The sequence below is a fragment of the Pectinophora gossypiella genome, chromosome 20 (genome assembly GCF_024362695.1).
Source record: "Pectinophora gossypiella chromosome 20, ilPecGoss1.1, whole genome shotgun sequence".
Taxonomy (NCBI): domain Eukaryota; kingdom Metazoa; phylum Arthropoda; class Insecta; order Lepidoptera; family Gelechiidae; genus Pectinophora; species Pectinophora gossypiella.
The window spans coordinates 10,276,787-10,297,367 of record NC_065423.1 but is presented as its reverse complement, the minus strand read 5'-3'; the positions used below and the strand labels follow the sequence as shown (position 1 = coordinate 10,297,367).

Genomic DNA, 20,581 nt, shown 5'->3' with positions numbered 1-20,581 from the left:
TATTTCTAAGCCGTTAATTTTACGATAACAATTAAATACAATAACATTTCTTATCAAGATCTGTTACAAGAACAATGAAAATCGTTAATGTAAAATTATAAACCTCTGATAAGAATTAAACGACACGAAGTTGAAAAAAACCTACTTAATAAATAATAAAAGGTCGCAAAAAAAGCGCTTTATTATCTAGCATTTTGGCAGATACGATCAGAGTACAAGAAAGAACAGTTTAAAAAAGCAGCCTATTAAAGAAATTTTAGAGCACGACATTGCTTTTAGAACATTACTGGGAACGGCACATTAAGTACTACTCAACTCCCAAGATATAAGATTATATTTTAATAACAGAATACTTTTCTATACATTATAGATTGTTAATGAATTTCCATTTATATAAAGATTTTATTATTTATTATTTGAAATATTCCTTCAAATATAAAAAGCACAAAATACATAAAGAGGGATGTTCTCCTTTTAATAAAGTATTAGATCATTTTGGAACATACATTTTTATGAAAACCACGAAAACAGATATCTAATGACATAAGTAAATTGAAAATTGACAGAATGATATATTATAAAGAAAAAAATACAATTAAAAGAAAGAAAAAAAAAGGGGTCTCAGAATTCTCAACGAACGGACGCCCCAAGGGTCAATTGACTGTCATTAAACGATTAAAGGAATCTTTATGTATCAGCCCACAGTCGTGAATGTCAAGTTCATCACGTATGATACAGATTGCGCGTAGGTAGCTCGACATCCGTTCTATGAATAAAATATACTTGCATCTTTGAAAGAATGCATGCCCTGGGGTATGTTGACGTCATTCGGACGTGTTGGATCGTGGCATTGATAAAGATGTATAAATAAGACTAACATTACTTCGGAACTCGGAAGAGATGCTCGGCCTATACACAGCTCCGGTTCGCTCATGTATGAAGCATAATTTTCAGCCCACTAGGGTCAACTAATTATTTAAAATATATTATAATCTTCTCAAATGACGCCATGAGCCGAGGTCCACGCAACTAGGCACTCTCAAGCCTGTTGTCTAAAATATTGTACCGGGTGACCTTAGCGCTTCCCATTTGTCCGGCCAAGTAGTTAATGCCATGTGCGATAAATCTACAATGAGTCACGCAAAAAGTATTACTTATAATGTAACCAGTATTTCTACTGTTTGTCAACCAAAAGTAGATTGAGTAGAGTTAGGTCAATTTCATTTCATTTCATTTCATTTCAATATCATTGAGCTGTTTAGTCTGGGTCGCAACACTAATAAAACATATGTGCATGTTTATTATATTATGATCTCATCCAGGAACATTGCGTTTTAATTATACTCAAAGCAAATTAGTTTTATCTAAGGCGATAAGGAAAATAATTAAATTCTCCAATAAATAAAATGGCTTTCTAAAACAAATAAGGCTATGCTTATGAATCATTTTTACGGAATAAATATATCTATATTAGGTACACGCCGTGTTAAGAAACACAAATAGTGATGCATGCTTTGTTTTACCATTTTTTTTAATTAATCGTATGTAACAGAACACAAAACGTCACGCATTTTCTTGTACTGAACTGACTTTACCATCCTATAACATCTTATATCTAATTCGACGACTTTTCTAACCTAATCCAAAGACAATTCGATATACTATCAAATGCACACATCTCACAAGTTGTACAGTCATGAGCAATATAATGTACCCACTTTAGGACTCTGTCGCACTAACATATTTGACATTTAGTGAGACTTACAGTTCAATTTGTCAAAAAAAGTTAATGTGAAATGGTACCAAAGTGTATACATATTAATGCTCGTGACCGTACTATTGAACCAGCTTCTGCGCCAGCACCAATTGCTTGCATTCAGACTTTCAATCCTATCGTTTATGATGTAAAAATAGCATCAATTGATGTATTCAAAAACGATATCAACGGAACGGTCGTCGTTCTTATTCTCCTTCGCATATTGCCGCAATTGGTCTTGATTGTCCCCCATTCTGTCACAATTGGCCGACAGACGGACCAATAGCTTAATCGGTAAACTATGCTGGCTATTCTCATGCGATCCGCATTAATTGAAGCTTGCGGTAGGTCTTTGTGGTTTCATAAGCGATGTAATAATGTACTCGTGGGTTGATCATATAAAGTCATTCTTTGACGTTGCTTTGCGTCGAATTATAAAGCTTTCTTTAAATTTCAATCTATTTTTATTCCAGTATAATGTAGGCTAAATAACTGTTGTATGGAAGTGCAGTTATTTGTAGAATAAAACTATCTGCCTTTATTTCTTTTAAGATCTTAAATATATTAATTTCACCAATTTCAATCTTTGCTGCTTTGCTTTTTAATATGTTTGTACTGTCCCTTAAATCCGCTGTACTATCTTACAATATAATCCCGTGTAAAACCACAAGATATCACTTAACACTAATATCAATTACAGCAGTACAGACCAAGCAATCAATCGTATTAGATATTCCGAAAGAGTTATCTTTACTTCGCGGATTAATATTGTAAATATTCGAAGAATAAACACAAAATAAAGTAAGCCAACTTTATGGTTGTTGGAATGTCCCATATTTTATGAGTCCAATGTACTCTTCGTTATTATCACAAACATTGATAACAATGGTCAAATATCTCGAAGACTTGTAAATCTTGATGATAACGTGGTCATAGTCATGTTCTGACAGTGTTTTGGATATCTATAGGTGGTCGAAGAGAGATCAGATTGGAAAAGTGCACATAGATATGTACATACATACATTAACTCACGCCTAATTCATTTATTAAGCAGGGACTATGGAATTCCATTTGATTCAATCCTTACACATTTCATAGATATTATCTTTTAACTTTAACTCGTGTAAGCAAAAAGAAACAAAAATATTTATTTAAAATCATAAGTCTTTTTATAAAAGCTGCATCTGAAGAATACAGACATTGCTAAAATATAAAAAAATGAAGTAAAAAATTAGGGAAAAGTCGTATAAGATAACAAAATTCAACGAGTTCAAGATTAACGTCAACTCTTCAAAGACTGGATTATTTTGATGGATGAATTTCATAAATCACCTGCTGGCTGATACGATAAATTAAACTATATCTACGATGAACGTTACATTTGACAAAATCTACACTTGTCCACTGCGACCGTTGGCAATATTCCGAGTCCAGGTTTGCGATTAAAGTCCGAGATACAAGGCCAGAGTTTTTGTGGTAGATTCTGCCGTTCTGCTCAATCATTTTGTTTTTTAGGACTACCACAGTGTTGCAGGTGCTTATAGGTATAGATGTACCAGAATCTGATGGCAAATGGGGAAATACGATTTCTATAGTAAGCAACACTCGGGTAGTTGGATGAAAACGTCTTGATACTTTTTAATTTTTACCTATTGACGGCCAATATGGACGTAATATAATGTATACAACGGTTTTGTGCTTCACTATAATACGTATATCACTATATATTATTTTGCTTATTTAGGTATTAGAATGTTGTTCATATAAAGAAAAAAAATATCTCAATTAGAAGTAGAAAATGATTCCAAAAACTCCACCTGCATGTATTCATCAGATGAAGAAGATGATGATGACAAGGAGGTATTTATAATAAATCGTTCCTCTTGCATTTCAATCAATTTATCTTGCTCTATGAAATCGTTTTCAATTTTTATGACATGTTGACAACATTTTCGCCATTCTCCTACTTCGATTTGTGAAAAAGCTTCCTCCGTTAATGATTTAATATCACTTGCAGGCCTATTTACATTTTTCTCGGCAACTTTTTGCTTCATAATACCCCAAATCATTTCAATGGGATTTAACGTGCAATGATAAGGTGGAAGCCTTAAAACTTCGTGACCGTACGATTTGAAGATTTCATCTATCTCATATACAGGTGGTGACTTGTTTAGTTGTACTGCTTCAAGTAATTGACATTTACGCCACTGATCATCAAAATGTATATCATTGGTACGGAGCCATTCTTTAATATCAGCCACACGGTTGGCTTGTGTAGGTGATTTATTCACCTGTACTGAATGATAACTTGCATTATCCATGACAATCAGTGAAGGTCTTGCAAGATTTGGAATCAGCTTCTCCTTGACCCATTTCGTAAAATTGTTCTTATTCATGTCATGATGGTAGTCGGCAGATGTACTTTTTGACCTATACACTAGGCAACAGTTTGGCACAAATCCATTTTCTCCACCAGCATGTACAATGATCCATCTCGCCCCTGCAGAAATACTTTTAGATGGACCTGGAACATCTTTGCTTTGCCAACACTTGTTCACTGAACATGAACCATGTATATAAGTTTCATCTAAATAAACTACATCTAGTTTATTAGGCTCTTGAGATTCACGGTTCTTCATCATACGGTCCAAATAATTGAATCTTTGTATTTTTACATCATGTCGCTCCATCAAAATAGTCCTTTTTGACTGGCACTTTACGAATTCAAATCCGATTTCTTTCAGTATGAGCCTGTTAAAAAAAACAGATTCTGCAACCGTTCTAATATTGAACTTGGCTCTCATTTTACATTTATGTTTTTGATGGGATAGGTTTAAGTAAATTTGTTATGTTCTATAAATGATAAGTCACTTTAGGTAATTTTAAATTGGATTTTATTTGAGTCTGACACTGTTACATGGTAAAAAAAATGTAGATCATAAAAAAAAACGTGGGTTACTACAGTAAAATTATGTGTGTATCTAACAAAATTAAAAGAAGATACTTAAGCAACTAAAATTAATAAATGGGTAGGTATAAAGTCACCTCAACGATTCTCTCCCTCCATTGAAATCAATTTCTTCTCGAAGAATTTGTAATATTTTCATTACAGTTGGAATTTCTTTTCGCACAGAATAAAATTCTTTTATCTTATTTCTAATAATTTCCATATCAAAACTGTCCAGGTTTATTTTTTTCTTTCCACCTCTCCTCTTTTTACCGGGCGTACTAAATAGACTTCCATTCGATCTACCTTCAGCAATTATTCGTCGTATGGTAGTCTTAGCAACTCCTATAAACAGGTCACAGGTTAATAAGTAATAATATAGGAAAAATATATTCAAGTATACCGCAATAAATAAATAAATAAATAAAATAAACAAAGTATTAAGACTAGTTAGTCCTACTTACCGGTCAACTCTTGCACTCGCTCCAAAATCGAAGATTGCGGTTGATCTCCAACTGCTTCTTCACTAATTTTACAATAAACATTGTAAACAATCTTTCTTGCTTGTGACCGAAGTGGTTTTTTCGACATTTTTACGAAATTTAGAATAATATCAAGGAATCTTTGGAAAATCTCAGTATTGTTGACAAAACTCGTACTTTCACTTGACAGGTGAAAGTTTAACATTACCATAGGAAAATCAATATTTTTTTTACTTTTTTTATGCCATCAGATCCTGGTAGACCTATAGGTAAGTAGCGAAATTCGTTGGTCAAGTCACGCTAGATGATGTAAGATGATTAGAGTTGTACTGTAGTGTAACCAAACGCAACGTATAGGAAAACCGAAACGCAAATGGTACAGACAGCCATGTTGACAGTTGTCATTGAATAATATAATAAAGATATAAAAATGGTTAACCTATAATGCGTGGGTATAGACTACGGACGCCTCTAAAAAGACTGTAAGACAAAGCTTTATGATTTAGCGGGAAATTGGCCATTGTACGTAACGTACGCGTTGTAATAAAGATTGTTCATTTTATAAAATAAACCAGTGCTTCTAACATATCCGTGTTTAATTAATATTAACAACAAAACAGAATATACTACATGGCGCAGTCGTATACAAGAACCTGAATAAGAAAATTGTATAACCTATGACGGACTTAAAACAACCTTGTGAAGAATTCTCGGAAAAATCAAGTCAAGAAATGACTAGCCCAATTGAATTTAAGATGCCGTTACCCCTTCAATTTGATTTGGTGGGTGATATGCTAATGAAATGGACGAGTTTTAAACAACAGTTTCGTGTATTTTTACTAGCTGCCGGTTTAGAAAGAGTGAGTGAGACAAGGAAGTCTGCCATTTTGTTAAACTGCATGGGATTGGAAGGACAAAACATTTATTACAACATTTTAAAAAAAAACGATGAAACTCCCAAATATGAAGAACTACTGACAATATTTGATGAATATTTTGAACCAAAACAGAATGAGCTCATAAACACATACAATTTCAACAACAGAAATCAAGAAGATGGAGAAACATTTGATACCTTCTATTCAGAAATAAGAAAACTGGTAAAAAATTGTAACTTCAAGGAAATGGAAAACCGAATGCTAAGAGACAGAATTGTTATGGGTATTCGAGATAAACAACTACAACGAAAACTTCTGGAGAATAACAAATTAACTCTTGACATAGCAGTGGACCAGTGCAGAGCAGCTGAATTGTCACAAGAACATGCTAACATCATTCAGAAGAGTGAAAATTCCTTAAAGATTGATGCTATCCGGAACAAACAATTTGAAGCTAAGTATAACAATAATTATAGCAAAGTGCCGAGTTCCAACAAGCAATCTACTTACAGTAGTCTGTTTTATCATTGTAAAAAATGTAACAGAGAGCATGGACCGAGACAATGTCCAGCTTTTGGGAAGACTTGTTCAAATTGTCACAAAATTAATCATTTTGCTCAAGGTTGTAAGAATAAGAAAATAGACTTTATTGAGGAAACAAAATGTGATGTAGACAACTCAGTTCATGATTTGTGACTAGTTAAAATATGTCATTCTATTCAATGTAAAAAAAATCCATGTCTAAATGAATGGTTAACAACTTTAAGGACTGAAAATAAAAAAGTAACATATAAGTGTGATACAGGGGCACAGGTCAATGTTATTTCGTTACAAGATTTAAAATTGATTGTCGATGATGAGAATCCTAAGTGGTCTGAGACAACAATTTTGTTAGAAGCATTTGGGGGTAATATTCTAAAGCCTTTAGGGAAAATAATACTAAAAATATATCTTAATGAAACTGAAAGCATAAATATTGAATTTTTAATAATAAAAGAGAAAGTAAGGCCAATATTAGGTTTAAGTACACTATTGGAATTAAAATTATTAAAAGATGATAATATTAATATTAATTCATTAGAGGAAAATAATATTAATATTAACAAGGTTAATGTGATAAACAAAGAAAAAATTGTTAATCATTATTCTGAACTATTTCAGGGCATAGGACAATTTCCAAAGTCACTAGAACTGCACACTCAACCAGATGCACAGATAATAGTGAAACCACCTCGTCGAGTACCACATGCTCTGCTGGGACGTCTGGCTGATAAACTAAAATGTCTAGAGGAACATCAGATTATTGAGAAGGTTGAACATCCTAGATCTTTTGTAAGTAATTTAGTAATTATAGAAAAAAGTGATGGCAATTTGAGGATATGTCTAGATCCACAAGATTTAAATAAAGTATTAATTAGAGAATATCATCTAATTCCAACACTGGAAGAAATATTAACTAAATTAACTAATAAGTCAGTTTTTTCTGTACTGGATTTGTCAGAAGGTTTTTATAATATAAAACTAACAAGCACATCAACCGACTTATGCACATTTAGTACTCCATTTGGCTGCTATAAGTTTTTAAGATTACCGTTTGGTCTGTCTGTTGCACCAGAAATTTTTCAAAAGTACAGTGAAAGTACATTTGGGGACATTCCAGGAGTAGTTATTTACTGTGATGATTTGATGATTTGTGCTGAAAATGAAGAGGAACATGATAAAATATTAAAACGTGTACTGGAAAGGGCAAAAGAAAATAATGTAAAATTTAATAAAAGAAAGTTTCAGTATAAATTGTCTGAGGTTAAGTATTTTGGTCATATATTTTCTAAAGATGGAATGAAAATAGATCCGGAGCGGGTTAAAGCCATTTTGAGTATTAAAAGTCCAACTAGTAAAAAAGAGTTACAAATATTCTTAGGAATGATTAATTACTTGAGAAACTTCATTAATAAATTGGCAGATTTGACAGCACCATTAAATAATCTCTTAAAAAAAGATGTTGGTTGGTTGTGGATGGAATACCATGAAAATGCATTTTGTAATATTAAAAAATGTATAAGCACTGCACCTTTATTGCAAAATTTTGACACTAGATTACCAATTACTATTCAGTGTGATGCAAGCAAGGATGGCCTAGGTTGTTGTCTAATGCAAAATGGAAAACCAGTATCATATGCATCAAGAAGTCTTACATGTGCAGAGAAAAATTTTTCGCAAATAGAAAAGGAACTATTAAGTGTTGTCTGGGCTACAAAGAAATTTCACTATTACATTTATGGAAAAAAATGTACTGTTCTTAATGATCATAAACCTTTAGAGAACTTGCTAAAAAAGGGCATTCATGCTATTCCCTCCGCAAGATTACAAAGATTAAAACTAAAGTTATTAAAATATGACATAATATTTAAATATCAGAAAGGTCGTTTAATGCATATTGCTGACTTGCTGTCTCGCTCATATTTAGAGGAAATTGATGAGGATCAGTCATATATGTATGAAGTAATACACTGTATAGGTCTTGCTAATTATCTGCAATGCACAGATGAACAAAAACAGGAATTAATTTTGGAAACATCAAAAGATTCGGAATTAAGTCAATTAATAACTTACACAGTCGAGGGTTGGCCAGATAATATTAAAAAGGTACCAGATAATTTGAAACATTACTTTAAATTTAGAGAAAATATATCAGTAGATCAAAACCTATTGTTCATGAATGATAGACTCATTGTTCCACATTCATTGAGATTAACAATTCTAAAAAAGTTGCATGAGGGTCACTTAGGAATAACAAAAATGAAACAGACTGCTAGGGCATTGTATTATTGGCCCCAAATTGATTCGCACATTGAGACTTTAGTAAAAAGGTGTTTCATTTGTCAGACCTACCAAAACAATAACATAAAAGAACCATTATTGACACATGAGATACCAAAACTACCATTTGCAAAACTTGGGATTGATATATTGGATTTTAAAAGAAAAAGTTATGTGGTAATCTATGATTATACCACTAAATGGTTAGAAATAAAATTAATTACTAATAAGTCAGCACAAAGCATAATTAATGCGTTAACAGATGTATTTACTAGTTTTGGCATACCATCAGAGGTAGTGGCGGATCACATTCCATTTGACTCCAGCCTATGCAAGCAATTTGCAAGAGAGTGGGGTTTTAAATTCACATATTCTAGTCCTAGATATCCGCAATCGAATGGTATGGCAGAACGGGGTGTACAAATAGCTAAAAAGATTCTGATTAAATGTAGTGAGGATAAGACTGATTATAGAATGGCTTTATTGCAATATAGATCATCTCCGGTCTCTGGCACACAGTTTACACCAGCACAATTATTAATGAGTAGGAATTTAAAAACTAAACTGCCATCAAGTTTTCAATATTTAAAACCAAAGTTGAATTGTGAGGTAGAGACCGAAATGAATAAGTCTATAAATAGAAATGTAAGTAATTACAATAAGCATGTAAAGGAAAAAGATATTTTTCATTTGAATCAAAAAATTTGGTTCAAAAAAGATCCACAAAATAATAAATGGTTACAAGGTACAATTGTAAATAACAACAAGAAAGATTTTAGATCATATGATGTTTTGGATTGTAATGGAGTCTTATACACAAGAACTTCTTATCATATTCGACCTCAATAATCTGATGATTCAAAAATGAGTGGGTGTGCAGTTCTAACTTTACAGTGTTCATGTTTAATTTGATTGTACTTTATGTTTAAGTCATAACTTATTAGTGTAGTAACTTAATTTTGAAATGTAAACAATTTACTTTGTTAAGTTTTTTTTTATTGTTTTTTTTTATGGAAAGGGGTATGATGTACTGTAGTGTAACCAAACGCAACGTATAGGAAAACCGAAACGCAAATGGTACAGACAGCCATGTTGACAGTTGTCATTGAATAATATAATAAAGATATAAAAATGGTTAACCTATAATGCGTGGGTATAGACTACGGACGCCTCTAAAAAGACTGTAAGACAAAGCTTTATGATTTAGCGGGAAATTGGCCATTGTACGTAACGTACGCGTTGTAATAAAGATTGTTCATTTTATAAAATAAACCAGTGCTTCTAACATATCCGTGTTTAATTAATATTAACAACAAAACAGAATATACTACAAGAGTCATTAGGCTGTAGGTATCATTGATACTAGTCAGTTTGCTATTGTGGAAATGAGACTGATAATTTTAGATCTCAACGAGTGTGAATCTATTATTTGATCGTTTTTTGTTCAGTGATCAGGTCTCATTGAACTCATTTTTTGTTTCAGTTACTAGGCATTATAGAATGTGGTCTTTCATTATTTGGTTTATATTGTAAATTAAAATTTCTAAATAAGTTTGCATTAATGGCAATAAACAGATATGTTTACGTAAGTAATACCCCCTGAACATTATCAGAACAAGAAAAACACATCCATTTTGGTAATATCACATCCTTTTAGATTATGTCCAAAGATCGTATCATGAAATTATCAGTGAATGCATTTGAATTGTCCACCTGTTTGGGACACTGCAATCAAAGATTAGCAGAAAAAGCTTATCAATACAATGGAAATAAACAACAGGGTCTTTCCACCAAAATAACTTGATAGCCGAACATAATTCAATCGAATTATTTGATCATTCGATGTAGATACCAATTCGTGGTAAAGCTGCAATTTTTGCGAAGAATTATTCACTCGAAGGCTACGTAATCAAAGAGCTCTTTTCAAATTAATCAGTAAAGGCTGGTCATGAAGCAGGAATGTTTCAATTTGAGTCGTTTAGCGACGTCCAACACAGTGCTATTCATTGGTTTTATCAAGCAATTGCTATGACCGCCAGTTGCAAAACAAGGAAAGTCAGTATTCTATCGAGTCATTCGGCGAATGCGAACAATGATACGTTTATTTGGTAAACTAATGCTGCATAACAAATATATGACTGGGAAAGTGCTTGGTGAAGGTCAGGTCAATGGTCATCGTATTGCAAGGTATGTGACATGAGACGGAGAAGTGTGCAGGACGGATGACGTTAGATGAGATTAACCAACGACAATGACCAATATAAATGATGAATCTAGATGGTGAAGCTGGTGGCAATATACAGTGTGTTTTTTGGGTTCGAATTTTGGCTGAATACATTAAAGACTATGTTTAAAACGTTTATGCTAAACCTTGAACTGTCTGAGCATCTTGGACTGAAGCATCATCACTGATTGACATGCAATAACAGTGTTAGTACCATAATTATGCAAGATTAAAGTACCAAGTACTATATTAAAGCCGTGTAATAAGACATAACCATAATAGGTAAATATTTTCCAACTCTTTATCAGTCTCACCTCACCTGTTGCCATTACGTCCGTTATATATCTTTATGACTCTGTTGCTTATTTTTATCGCATTAAAATTGGATAAATAGAATCATAAATCATCAAAATGTTTAGAAATGGGTATGTCTTAAGATTATCGTGTTGAGTAATTTACCTAACTAAATTACCAAGACCATGTATTATCTATCAGTCCCACCTACATACTGCAAATTAATAACGCGATAACTGTTTTAAATTAAGAAAAAACAAGCTAACGATTAAAGCTCACCCTAGTCACCTCCATTTTTTTATCATCTTCATACATTTTATCTTGATACATTGTCTCAGTAACATTTATTCACGTGAAATGATAAAATATGGTAAACAACGACATAAAACTGAATCATGTACAGATCTGAATTTATAATATGTACTTATATTGAGTACTGCACAATAGAAATTGAAATTGGTTAAGATCTTTTAATGTGCATTAAATTAAATAAAAAGAACGTCCTATTATCATATTTATTAATTATTTATTTAATTATAAGATGGTAGACAGTCCTAGAAAGCAGCTGTGATCCAAAATGGATCAAATTTAAGTTTGATATCACCAAATACGGAAACTGGGAACCACGTCATCAATAATTACAAAAAAACGTTACATAATTCATACCTATCACAGAAGCCAAGCAAAAAAACCCTATTAACTACTGATGACGACCGGTAATAGAATATGGCAGTGAAATTAGTTTAAAATACAAGTAATACGGAACCGGAAATTTATTAAAAAAAAAAAAAACAAATTCTGTCTTAAACTGTGCATGCATATAAGTCGTTTCATCTGTCGTAGTTTACAAGACCTTGACAATCTACTAGATTCGTCATACGCAGTGAGTCCTATAAAGCGTTGGAAAATTTTATGTAGGTAGGTATTTGCTCAGAAAAATAGAATCAGAATTTTTACTTTCAGCAAATATCATTATCATCATCAATTTAAGAGCTACGCTCTTGTCGGTGCAGCATTTTCCATTCCAGTCTATCAAAGGCCAATTCCTTTACTTCCCTATAAGGCACGACGTTAACCTTTTCTTTAATTTGTTCCATGTAAGCTCTTCTTGATCTTCTATTATTGACCTTCTTGATCTTCTTGATCTTCTTCTATTATTGTGACAATTATTAATAATAAATTTATATCTTTAATAATGCAAAAAATATAATAGGGCATGCATAATTAGTACAGAATTCTAATGTTTAATTCGTTTATAATATTAATGTTTAATTAATTTATGTTTGTACGCCGACTGGCAGATCACAGCGCTCTAACCTATATATATGTATAACAACCTACTCTACCTGTGTTTCACAAATAAATCAATTTGTAATTTGTAATTTGTAATTCCCCTTCCTTTCTTTCCTTCTATGATGTTTTTAATGAATATCGAAACATCTTATTTCCATTAATACATAAACTGCCTTTTTACGTCTCACTGCTAAGCACAGACCACACCTAAACCAACCCGACGGGGTTTGGAGCATACTGCTACCATCATGCTGCTCATCTGGGGCAATCACCCCATGATCAAATTACTTGTAATAGGTAAGTAGTGAAGAAAAATGTAAAAGTAAATAGTTAAATATCCACATTTATTTCTTTCAATAAGTACGTAAGTAAATAAGCTAACAACTTGCAGGGAAAAATATTTTAGGTAGGTAGGTATGCTCGTAAATAAAAACATATAAGTTCCCCACAATTGAGACCATAGCTTTGATTGATACAGATTGACAAAAACAAGTTGATTAAAAAATGACGCTAGGGCGTTGGCCCGATCGATTTTATTAATATAAACGATGTGGACGTCAACGTCCTAATGATTGTTTTATACAATCAAAACTGCCGTAACCTTATAGACTTGAAATTCTATACCTACGTATATTTTTACCACAGGGATGAAAAAAAAAAAGGAAAAAGCAATGTTTGTGACAACCATTAAATTGGCAGTTAAAATTGTGATTACGCGACATGCACATCGTTATCACAGTAAAAAACACATTCAAGGTCAATGATTGAATTATCATTCATCCGAAGACAAAACAGCTTCATTAAGATAGTACAAACAAATAAAAATACTAGCCGGCTAAACAAATAAAAAAACCGGTTACATCTACCTACTTGCTTTTAAAAATTTTTGAGTTACGTCATTTTTGATTACCTAGTCAAAAGTTTTAAATAAAGAAACAACTGAACAAACTAGTTAAAGCAAAAACATTATGGTAGTTAGGTATTCATTTTAGCTTTTAAGTCATCTGCAAACCACATTAAGTGGTGGGTACCTACAATGAATATTTTATTTTAATGACTCCATTTAGGTATGTGAACGAGTGCGTGACCCGCGATTAGCATTGAAATATAAATAATAGAACAATACGGGTACTTTATATCATTATTTAGATATAAATCAAGTTTCTGTACTATAGTGTAACACCATGAACGTACCCCACGCTTAAAAATATGTGGCGTATTCAACGCAGCGCGCCGGCCGGCAGTAAACGCGACATCGATTTCTCGGAAAAAAGTAATTATAATACGTAAAATAACTCACCAATAGCCTTCATGAACTCATCGAAGTTCTCGGAGGAGACCATCTTGTATTTCTTGTTGAGGAAATCCATGTTTAATATATTATTTTTTTATTAAAAGCGGGAGTAAAATGTGTACGACGTATGTACCGGCTAACTATAGAATGATGAGTGAATGTCGCATGGGCGACTCGCTTTCGTGAACGAGTGAACTGGCGATGGTTGGCGGGGCGGGCGAGTTTCCTTTTTATACTCATTCATACAAGTCATTCATTCCTGTAGTCTACTGAAATAACAAGATGTTGCGTAGATGTGACGCGACGGAATCGATAGACGTTGATTGATTCGTTGTTAGTGCACTTTAGACTTTGATTATGCGCGCCACGGTGCGTTTTTAAGGAAATCTTATACTTGAATAGTAGGTACATACTTACAAATTTTTAATAATAATAAAATTGCAGTTTAGACTTTGATACTTTTATCTTATGATATGGCTTACTAGTAACAGACACTAATCATGAACTTTGTACTAAGTCATTTAATTTCTATTTTTATTACCTACCTACTTACCTACTAATGATAACTAATGGGATAATCGCCTGATATAAGATGATAGCGTTGAGAGCTTAGCATTTGATATGAAGTCCTAGGAAGTTTGATTATGTTATTAACCCATTGAGCAGTGTGGTAGGTACCTAATGGGATATTTTTATAGGTTCGTGCTTCGGAAGGCACGTTAAGCCGTTGGTCCCGGTTACTACTTAATGATGTAAGTAAGTAGTCGTTACATGAGCCATGTCAGGGGCCTTTGGCGGCTCAATAATAACCCTGACACCAGGGTTGATGAGGTTGGTAATGTACCTCTCAATCCACACGATAGAAGAAGAAGATAGGTTCGGACAATATAGGCTGATCACCTGATTGTCCGAAAGTACGTCAAGCCTGTTGGTCCCGGTTACTACTTTCTGATGTAAGTAAGTAAGTAGTCGTTACATGAGCTATGTCAGGGAACTTTGGCGGCTCAATAGACCACCAGGGTTGATGGGGTTGGTCAAACTACCTCACAACCCACGCGATTGAAAAAGAAGACTATAAGGTGGCGATTTGCAGGTTGACATTAGGTTGACACACTACCTGCTTTAAAATTAACATAAATTAATCAATTACCTTTATTGTACTAGCTATAACTTATCATCACCAGCCCATTAACGTCCCCACTGCTGGGGCACGGGCCTTCCCTATGGATGGATAGGGAGATCGGGCCTTAAACCACCACGCGGGTCCAGTGCGGATTGGTGGTTATTAATGACTGCTAATGCAGCCGGGTTGGCCGCCCTATACAAACTTATTGATTCAAAGGGGTCCGATAGTTCGCAATTACCAATTCATGTTACGCGGGAACAAGAGATTAATTCAAAATGGAAGGGCTAGGGGTCTAACCAGTTTGTCTGTCTCTTTCTTACTCGGGTATTAATATTTTCATCTCTTTCTAACGTAAGGGGCCCGTGTGATATGAACGCCGGGTTATTAAGGTGGCTACATACAGACGGACTGTGGACTGACTGTCATAATTGTCGGACACGATGAATGAAATTTAACCAAGTGTCGTCATCTCCCTAGCGGTATCCCATTTTTCACAGCCGCTTAACCTGAAGATTTGACAGGTGCAGTTTTTTACAGAAGCGACTGCCTCTCTGACCTTGGGGAAAATCAGCCCAATACTTAATAGTTGTTTTTTTAACGTGATTTGTACTTACATTTGCATCATATGGCAATAACTAAGTACTCAGCAACCCGCATTGGAGCAGCGTGGTGGAGTATGCTCCATACCCCCTCCGGTTGATTGAGGGGAGGCCTGTGCCCAGCAGTGGGACGTATATAGGCAGTTTATGTAAGTACTCAGTAGTTTATAGAGAGAAAGAAAGAAAGTATTTAATATTAGAGGACGCCACAGTTTTTAATTAGGGACATGATCCCTAGCATTAGTCCTACCTTATTAGTCTTACCTAACCTGAAAATTTGACAGGTCCGGTTTTTTACAGAAGCGACTGCCTGTCTGACTTTCCAATCCAACCTGCGAAGGGAAAAGCAGCCCAATACATGTTAGGTCACATACCTTCGAAAATGCATTTCTCGGGAACGTGGGTTTCCTCACGATGTTTTCCTTCATGATCCAAACATGAATCCGAAAACAAATTCGACAATCATTGGTTTAGGCCTGTGCTGGATTCGAACTTGCGACCTCAAGTGAGAGGCAAGGGTTCTACCAACTGGGCTACCACGGCTCTCCACACGAAATTTCACGAAGTGTCCAGGGTGGAAATTCCTGCTGTGTGAAATTAGATGTCATTTATTAATGTCATTATGGACATTATGGACAACTTTGTAAGTTGTCTTTGTAAGCTACACTGCACATGCAAAGTTACAGACAATAAAAAAAAGATTAAGAGTATTATTGTTATACTTGTATGTAGTTACATATGAAGAGTGTTAGTGACATCGTAACGGAAATTTTAAGGGATGATATTTTCCGTCGCAAGTATGGAACGGAAAATAATTTAAAAACACACAAAAAATGACATTAATTTTCCGACAGGAAATTCCACTTGATATCAACTCAGAATCATGGTCTTAATCATCCCCTTGAGTATTCATTACGGTATCACTAACACCCATACCTACTTGTATGACTACCTTATGTACAGTCATGAGCAATATCATGTACCCACTTTAGAACCCTGTCGCACTATCATATTTGTCATTTAATGAGACTTACGGTTTAATTTGTCTAAAAAGTTAATGAGATATGGTTTCAAATATTAGCACTCGTGACCGTACTGTAAGTATAATGTACTGCATGACTACCGTATGTAAAGTGGAATTTTCCGTCGCAATAGTATGGAACTGAAATATGTATATCACACCCGACCATCATGTCAGCTGACCGCGTCTGACCGTGTGTCAGTGTTCAAGGCAAACCGGTCAGGCTCGTAATACTACACTAACTTCGCATCCGCACACCACGTTGGATGGTCGGGTGACAGTCATAGTTGGAAATATAATTAAAATTATTGCTTTTTACGTGAGTTATTGTGAGTTTGCCTCAAATGGTATTAACTACTTGGCCGGTAGTTAATACCATTTGAGGCAATTCAATTTCTCTTGTAAAAAAATAAGACAACAGGCATGAGGGTTAAGTTACTTAAATAAAATTCTTAGGAAGCTCGGGAATCTATCTCGATCGGAACTGACGATAAATAATGTTTAATATTTATGAAAAAAAAACAATTTGCAGTTTGTCTAAATCCTATAATCGAGCTTCTTCTATCGTGTGAGTTGTGAGGTGGATTACCAACCCCATCAACCCTGGTGTCAGGGTTATCATTGAGCCGCCATAGGCCCCCGACATGAGTCATGTAACGACTACATACTTACATCAGTAAATATTAACCGGGACCAACGGCTTAACGTGCCTTCCGAAGCACGGATCATCTTACTCTAATCGAGCTAATCAAGAGTGATATAATTGCAACGTAATTTTACCTTGCTTGTGACTATACTGAGAGGAATGATTCAGACCATGATTCTGAGTTAATATTAAGTGGAATTTTCTGTCAGTACACGTCAAACGTCACACAACTTTCTTTTTCAGCGGATAAGAAAATGACAGGTATTATAACTTATAATAAAATCAGATGGTGTGTACTGGAATCTGGAGGTTGGAAGCGTTTTAGATGTGGTGTTGGCGAAGGATGGAGGGTATAAGCTGGACTGATATGGTAAATATTTTGCTAAAGCCGGCACTGCCTAAAACACAGGGTATCCTACTTTAGGCTTCAGCCCAAATATTACCATGTATTTTTGTAGAGGATTTTCTTTTTAATTTACTTACTATTTAAATTAGCTTGAGTTGAAGAAAAGAGAACCATAATGAAGACTATAGAGAACCGGAGAGGAAATATGACCCACCTGATACAACACGATTCATTTATAACAAACATCATAGAAGCAAAAATTTAAGGGAAGAGAAGAAAGTGTAGTAGACCTAGGAGAACATTTATGAAACAAATAAAAGAGAAGGTGCAGGTCGTATCGTATCAGGAGGTGAAGGATTTGGCGGGAAGAAGAGAGAAATGGCGATTACTCCACCGACAAGAGCGCAGTTCTTATTTAAAGAGAGAGAGAGAGTACTGGAATCAGCACCAATGTCTAGATAACAAAATGGGAGTGAGCAAGTCGAAGGATATGAAAATTCAAATGAAAAAAACTTTTTATTGCTCATAAAAGGCAGCTGTAAACAAGGTTACGGTGTTCAAGAGTCTTTTATTTTAGCTGTTCCTTTACATCCTGATTTTACGACCCTGGATCCTTGTAAGGGGCCCTTGGGATTTTCATTGTGACTGTACATCCTCACCTAACTCTCATCAATATGTCATACTACTACTTACTTCATTCATCTCCAGAGCATTATCCCGTTTTCACAGGCGGACCCTGTGTTACCTAACTTGAAGATTTGACAGGTCCGGTTATTTACAGAAGCGACTGCCTGTCTGACCTTCCAACCCGCGAAGTGTAAACCAATACAGATTTCCTCACGTTTCCTTAAAGGAATGTGAAGAAAGAAACATGAGCTGGATTCGAACCTGCAACCTCAAAGTATTATTATTATACAACGAATTCATCATACACATATAAAAGTGAGTGCGCAATATCAACAAATGTCAAATAGCAATATTGCTTTTTTAGATGAATTGCTTCAATGTGGCCTTTTTAGACCACCTGGTCTTTTTAAAGCCGTAGACTACAATACGAGTAAGTTGTTTTCAATACAATAAGTTTTATTTTTGACTTCCTTATTTTTCAAGGAAAGAGAGGAAGCGGACAAAAATAGGAAAACATTATGAAATAAGTAAAAGAGAAGGTGCAGGTCGTGTCGTATAAGAAGGTGAAGGTTTTGGTGGGATGAAGAGAGGACTGGCGATTACTCCACCGACAAGAGCGCAGCTCTTAAATAAAGAGAGAGAGAGAACTTTCTTCGCTGGATATCTTAGCAGACAAATGGAGAGCGATGAGGGCTCTCACCTGGTACAAAATTTTAGGACAACAGGCCTGAGGGTACTCAGTTGGGCGCGAACCTCGGCTTAGGGCGTCATCTGAGAGGATAGTATTTGAAAAAATAAATCGACCGCAGTGGGCCGATGTCTGGTACTACATGTGCATACAACTCCACGCCTAATTACTACAATTTATATTTTGCTTACACTCTGAATTTGTGCTTTTAAGGGGCAGTTTTGTCGGAACAGATTGCGTCGCTGTCGCTTCGATAGCGCTCATCCGTCTTCTCCCGTATATCGTCAGCTTATAGTGAAAGCCAGATTTGTAAGTACGTGATTTTTCTTCATAAAATTACTATTCGTATCCGAATTTATATTGATTGAAAGAAAACCAGGATTTTTAAAAGAAAATCACATCAGTTTGTGATTTTATGTGGTTTTCAATATAAGGTGACGAATATGCAGGTGTCAAAGTAATAATTCGATAGATTATGTTATGATAACATAACATAAACAGCCTATATACGTCCCACTGCTGGGCACAGACCTCCTCTCAATCTACCGGAGGGGGTATGGAGCATACTCCACCGCGCTGCTGCACTGCGGGTTGGTGGACGTGTTTTTACGGCTAATAGCCGGGACCAATGGCTTAACGTGCCCTCCCTGTATGTTATGACAACTTACTTAATTTAAAAAAAAAAAAACTACCAAATAACCCTTGCCAAGTACTTAGTACGGCATGGCACGTTAAGCTGTTGGTCCCGGTTACTACTTACTGTTGTAAGTACGTAGTCGTTACATGAGTCAAGTCAGGGGCCTTTGGCGGCTCAATAGTAACCCTGACACCAGGGTTGATGAGGTTGGTAATCCACTTCACAACCCACACGATAGAAGAAGTACTTAGTAGCAACTTACCATCTGAGTCCCTCAAATCTACAGTACATACATAACATACTATAAACAGCCTATATACGTCCCACTGCTGGACACAGGCCTCCCCTCAATCAACCGGAGGGGGTATGGAGCATACTCCACCACGCTGCTCCAATGTGGGTTGGTGGAGGTGTTTTTTACGGCTAATAGCCGGGACCAACGGCTTAACGTGCCCTCCAAAGCACGGAATCATCTTACTTTTTCGGACAATCAGGTGATTCAAGCCTGAAAAGTCCTTACCAAACAAAGGACAGTCTTACAAAGCAATCTACATTAAGTCACGAAAAACAAAAAAACATTTTTCGCATATTTCCCACGTCCAGTCGCACTTGTACGACTGCCCCTTTAACCCCTGAAACATCAACAGCGCATGCGCGGGGCTGAAACGTCCCATACTCCCATACAGCATCCTCCGTCAGTCGCCGTACGACCTCCGAGGCCCTCCCACGCCCTCAGTAGCTCTGCGCTGACCATTTTTGACAGCCCAAAACTGCAGTGACGGGACTTTTTAAACGAGGTATGTGACTTTTTGTACTAACGGTTGTTAATACCAATATTATATTTTAGTAATATTGTACAAGTGTATTTTATTATGAGAATGAACAATGAACCGCACTGGATTT

The 20,581-nt window shown here is 35.1% G+C and overlaps 2 protein-coding genes across 2 annotated transcripts in view; one reads left to right on the top strand and one right to left on the bottom strand.

Moving 5' to 3' along the window:
• The window catches only part of LOC126376328 (sodium/calcium exchanger regulatory protein 1-like), a 28,077-nt gene extending 13,909 nt beyond the window's left edge, over positions 1-14,168 (bottom strand). The window contains exon 1 of the mRNA XM_050023659.1: positions 13,995-14,168. Coding sequence (XP_049879616.1) covers positions 13,995-14,064 — 70 coding nt within the window. The 5' untranslated portion in view covers positions 14,065-14,168. The remainder of the gene's footprint in view (positions 1-13,994) is intronic.
• A 6,221-nt stretch (positions 14,169-20,389) lies between these two features.
• Positions 20,390-20,581, top strand: part of LOC126376300 (neo-calmodulin) — a 49,276-nt gene continuing 49,084 nt past the window's right edge. The window contains exon 1 of the mRNA XM_050023625.1: positions 20,390-20,475. The gene's annotated coding sequence lies outside the window, so the exon portion shown is untranslated. The remainder of the gene's footprint in view (positions 20,476-20,581) is intronic.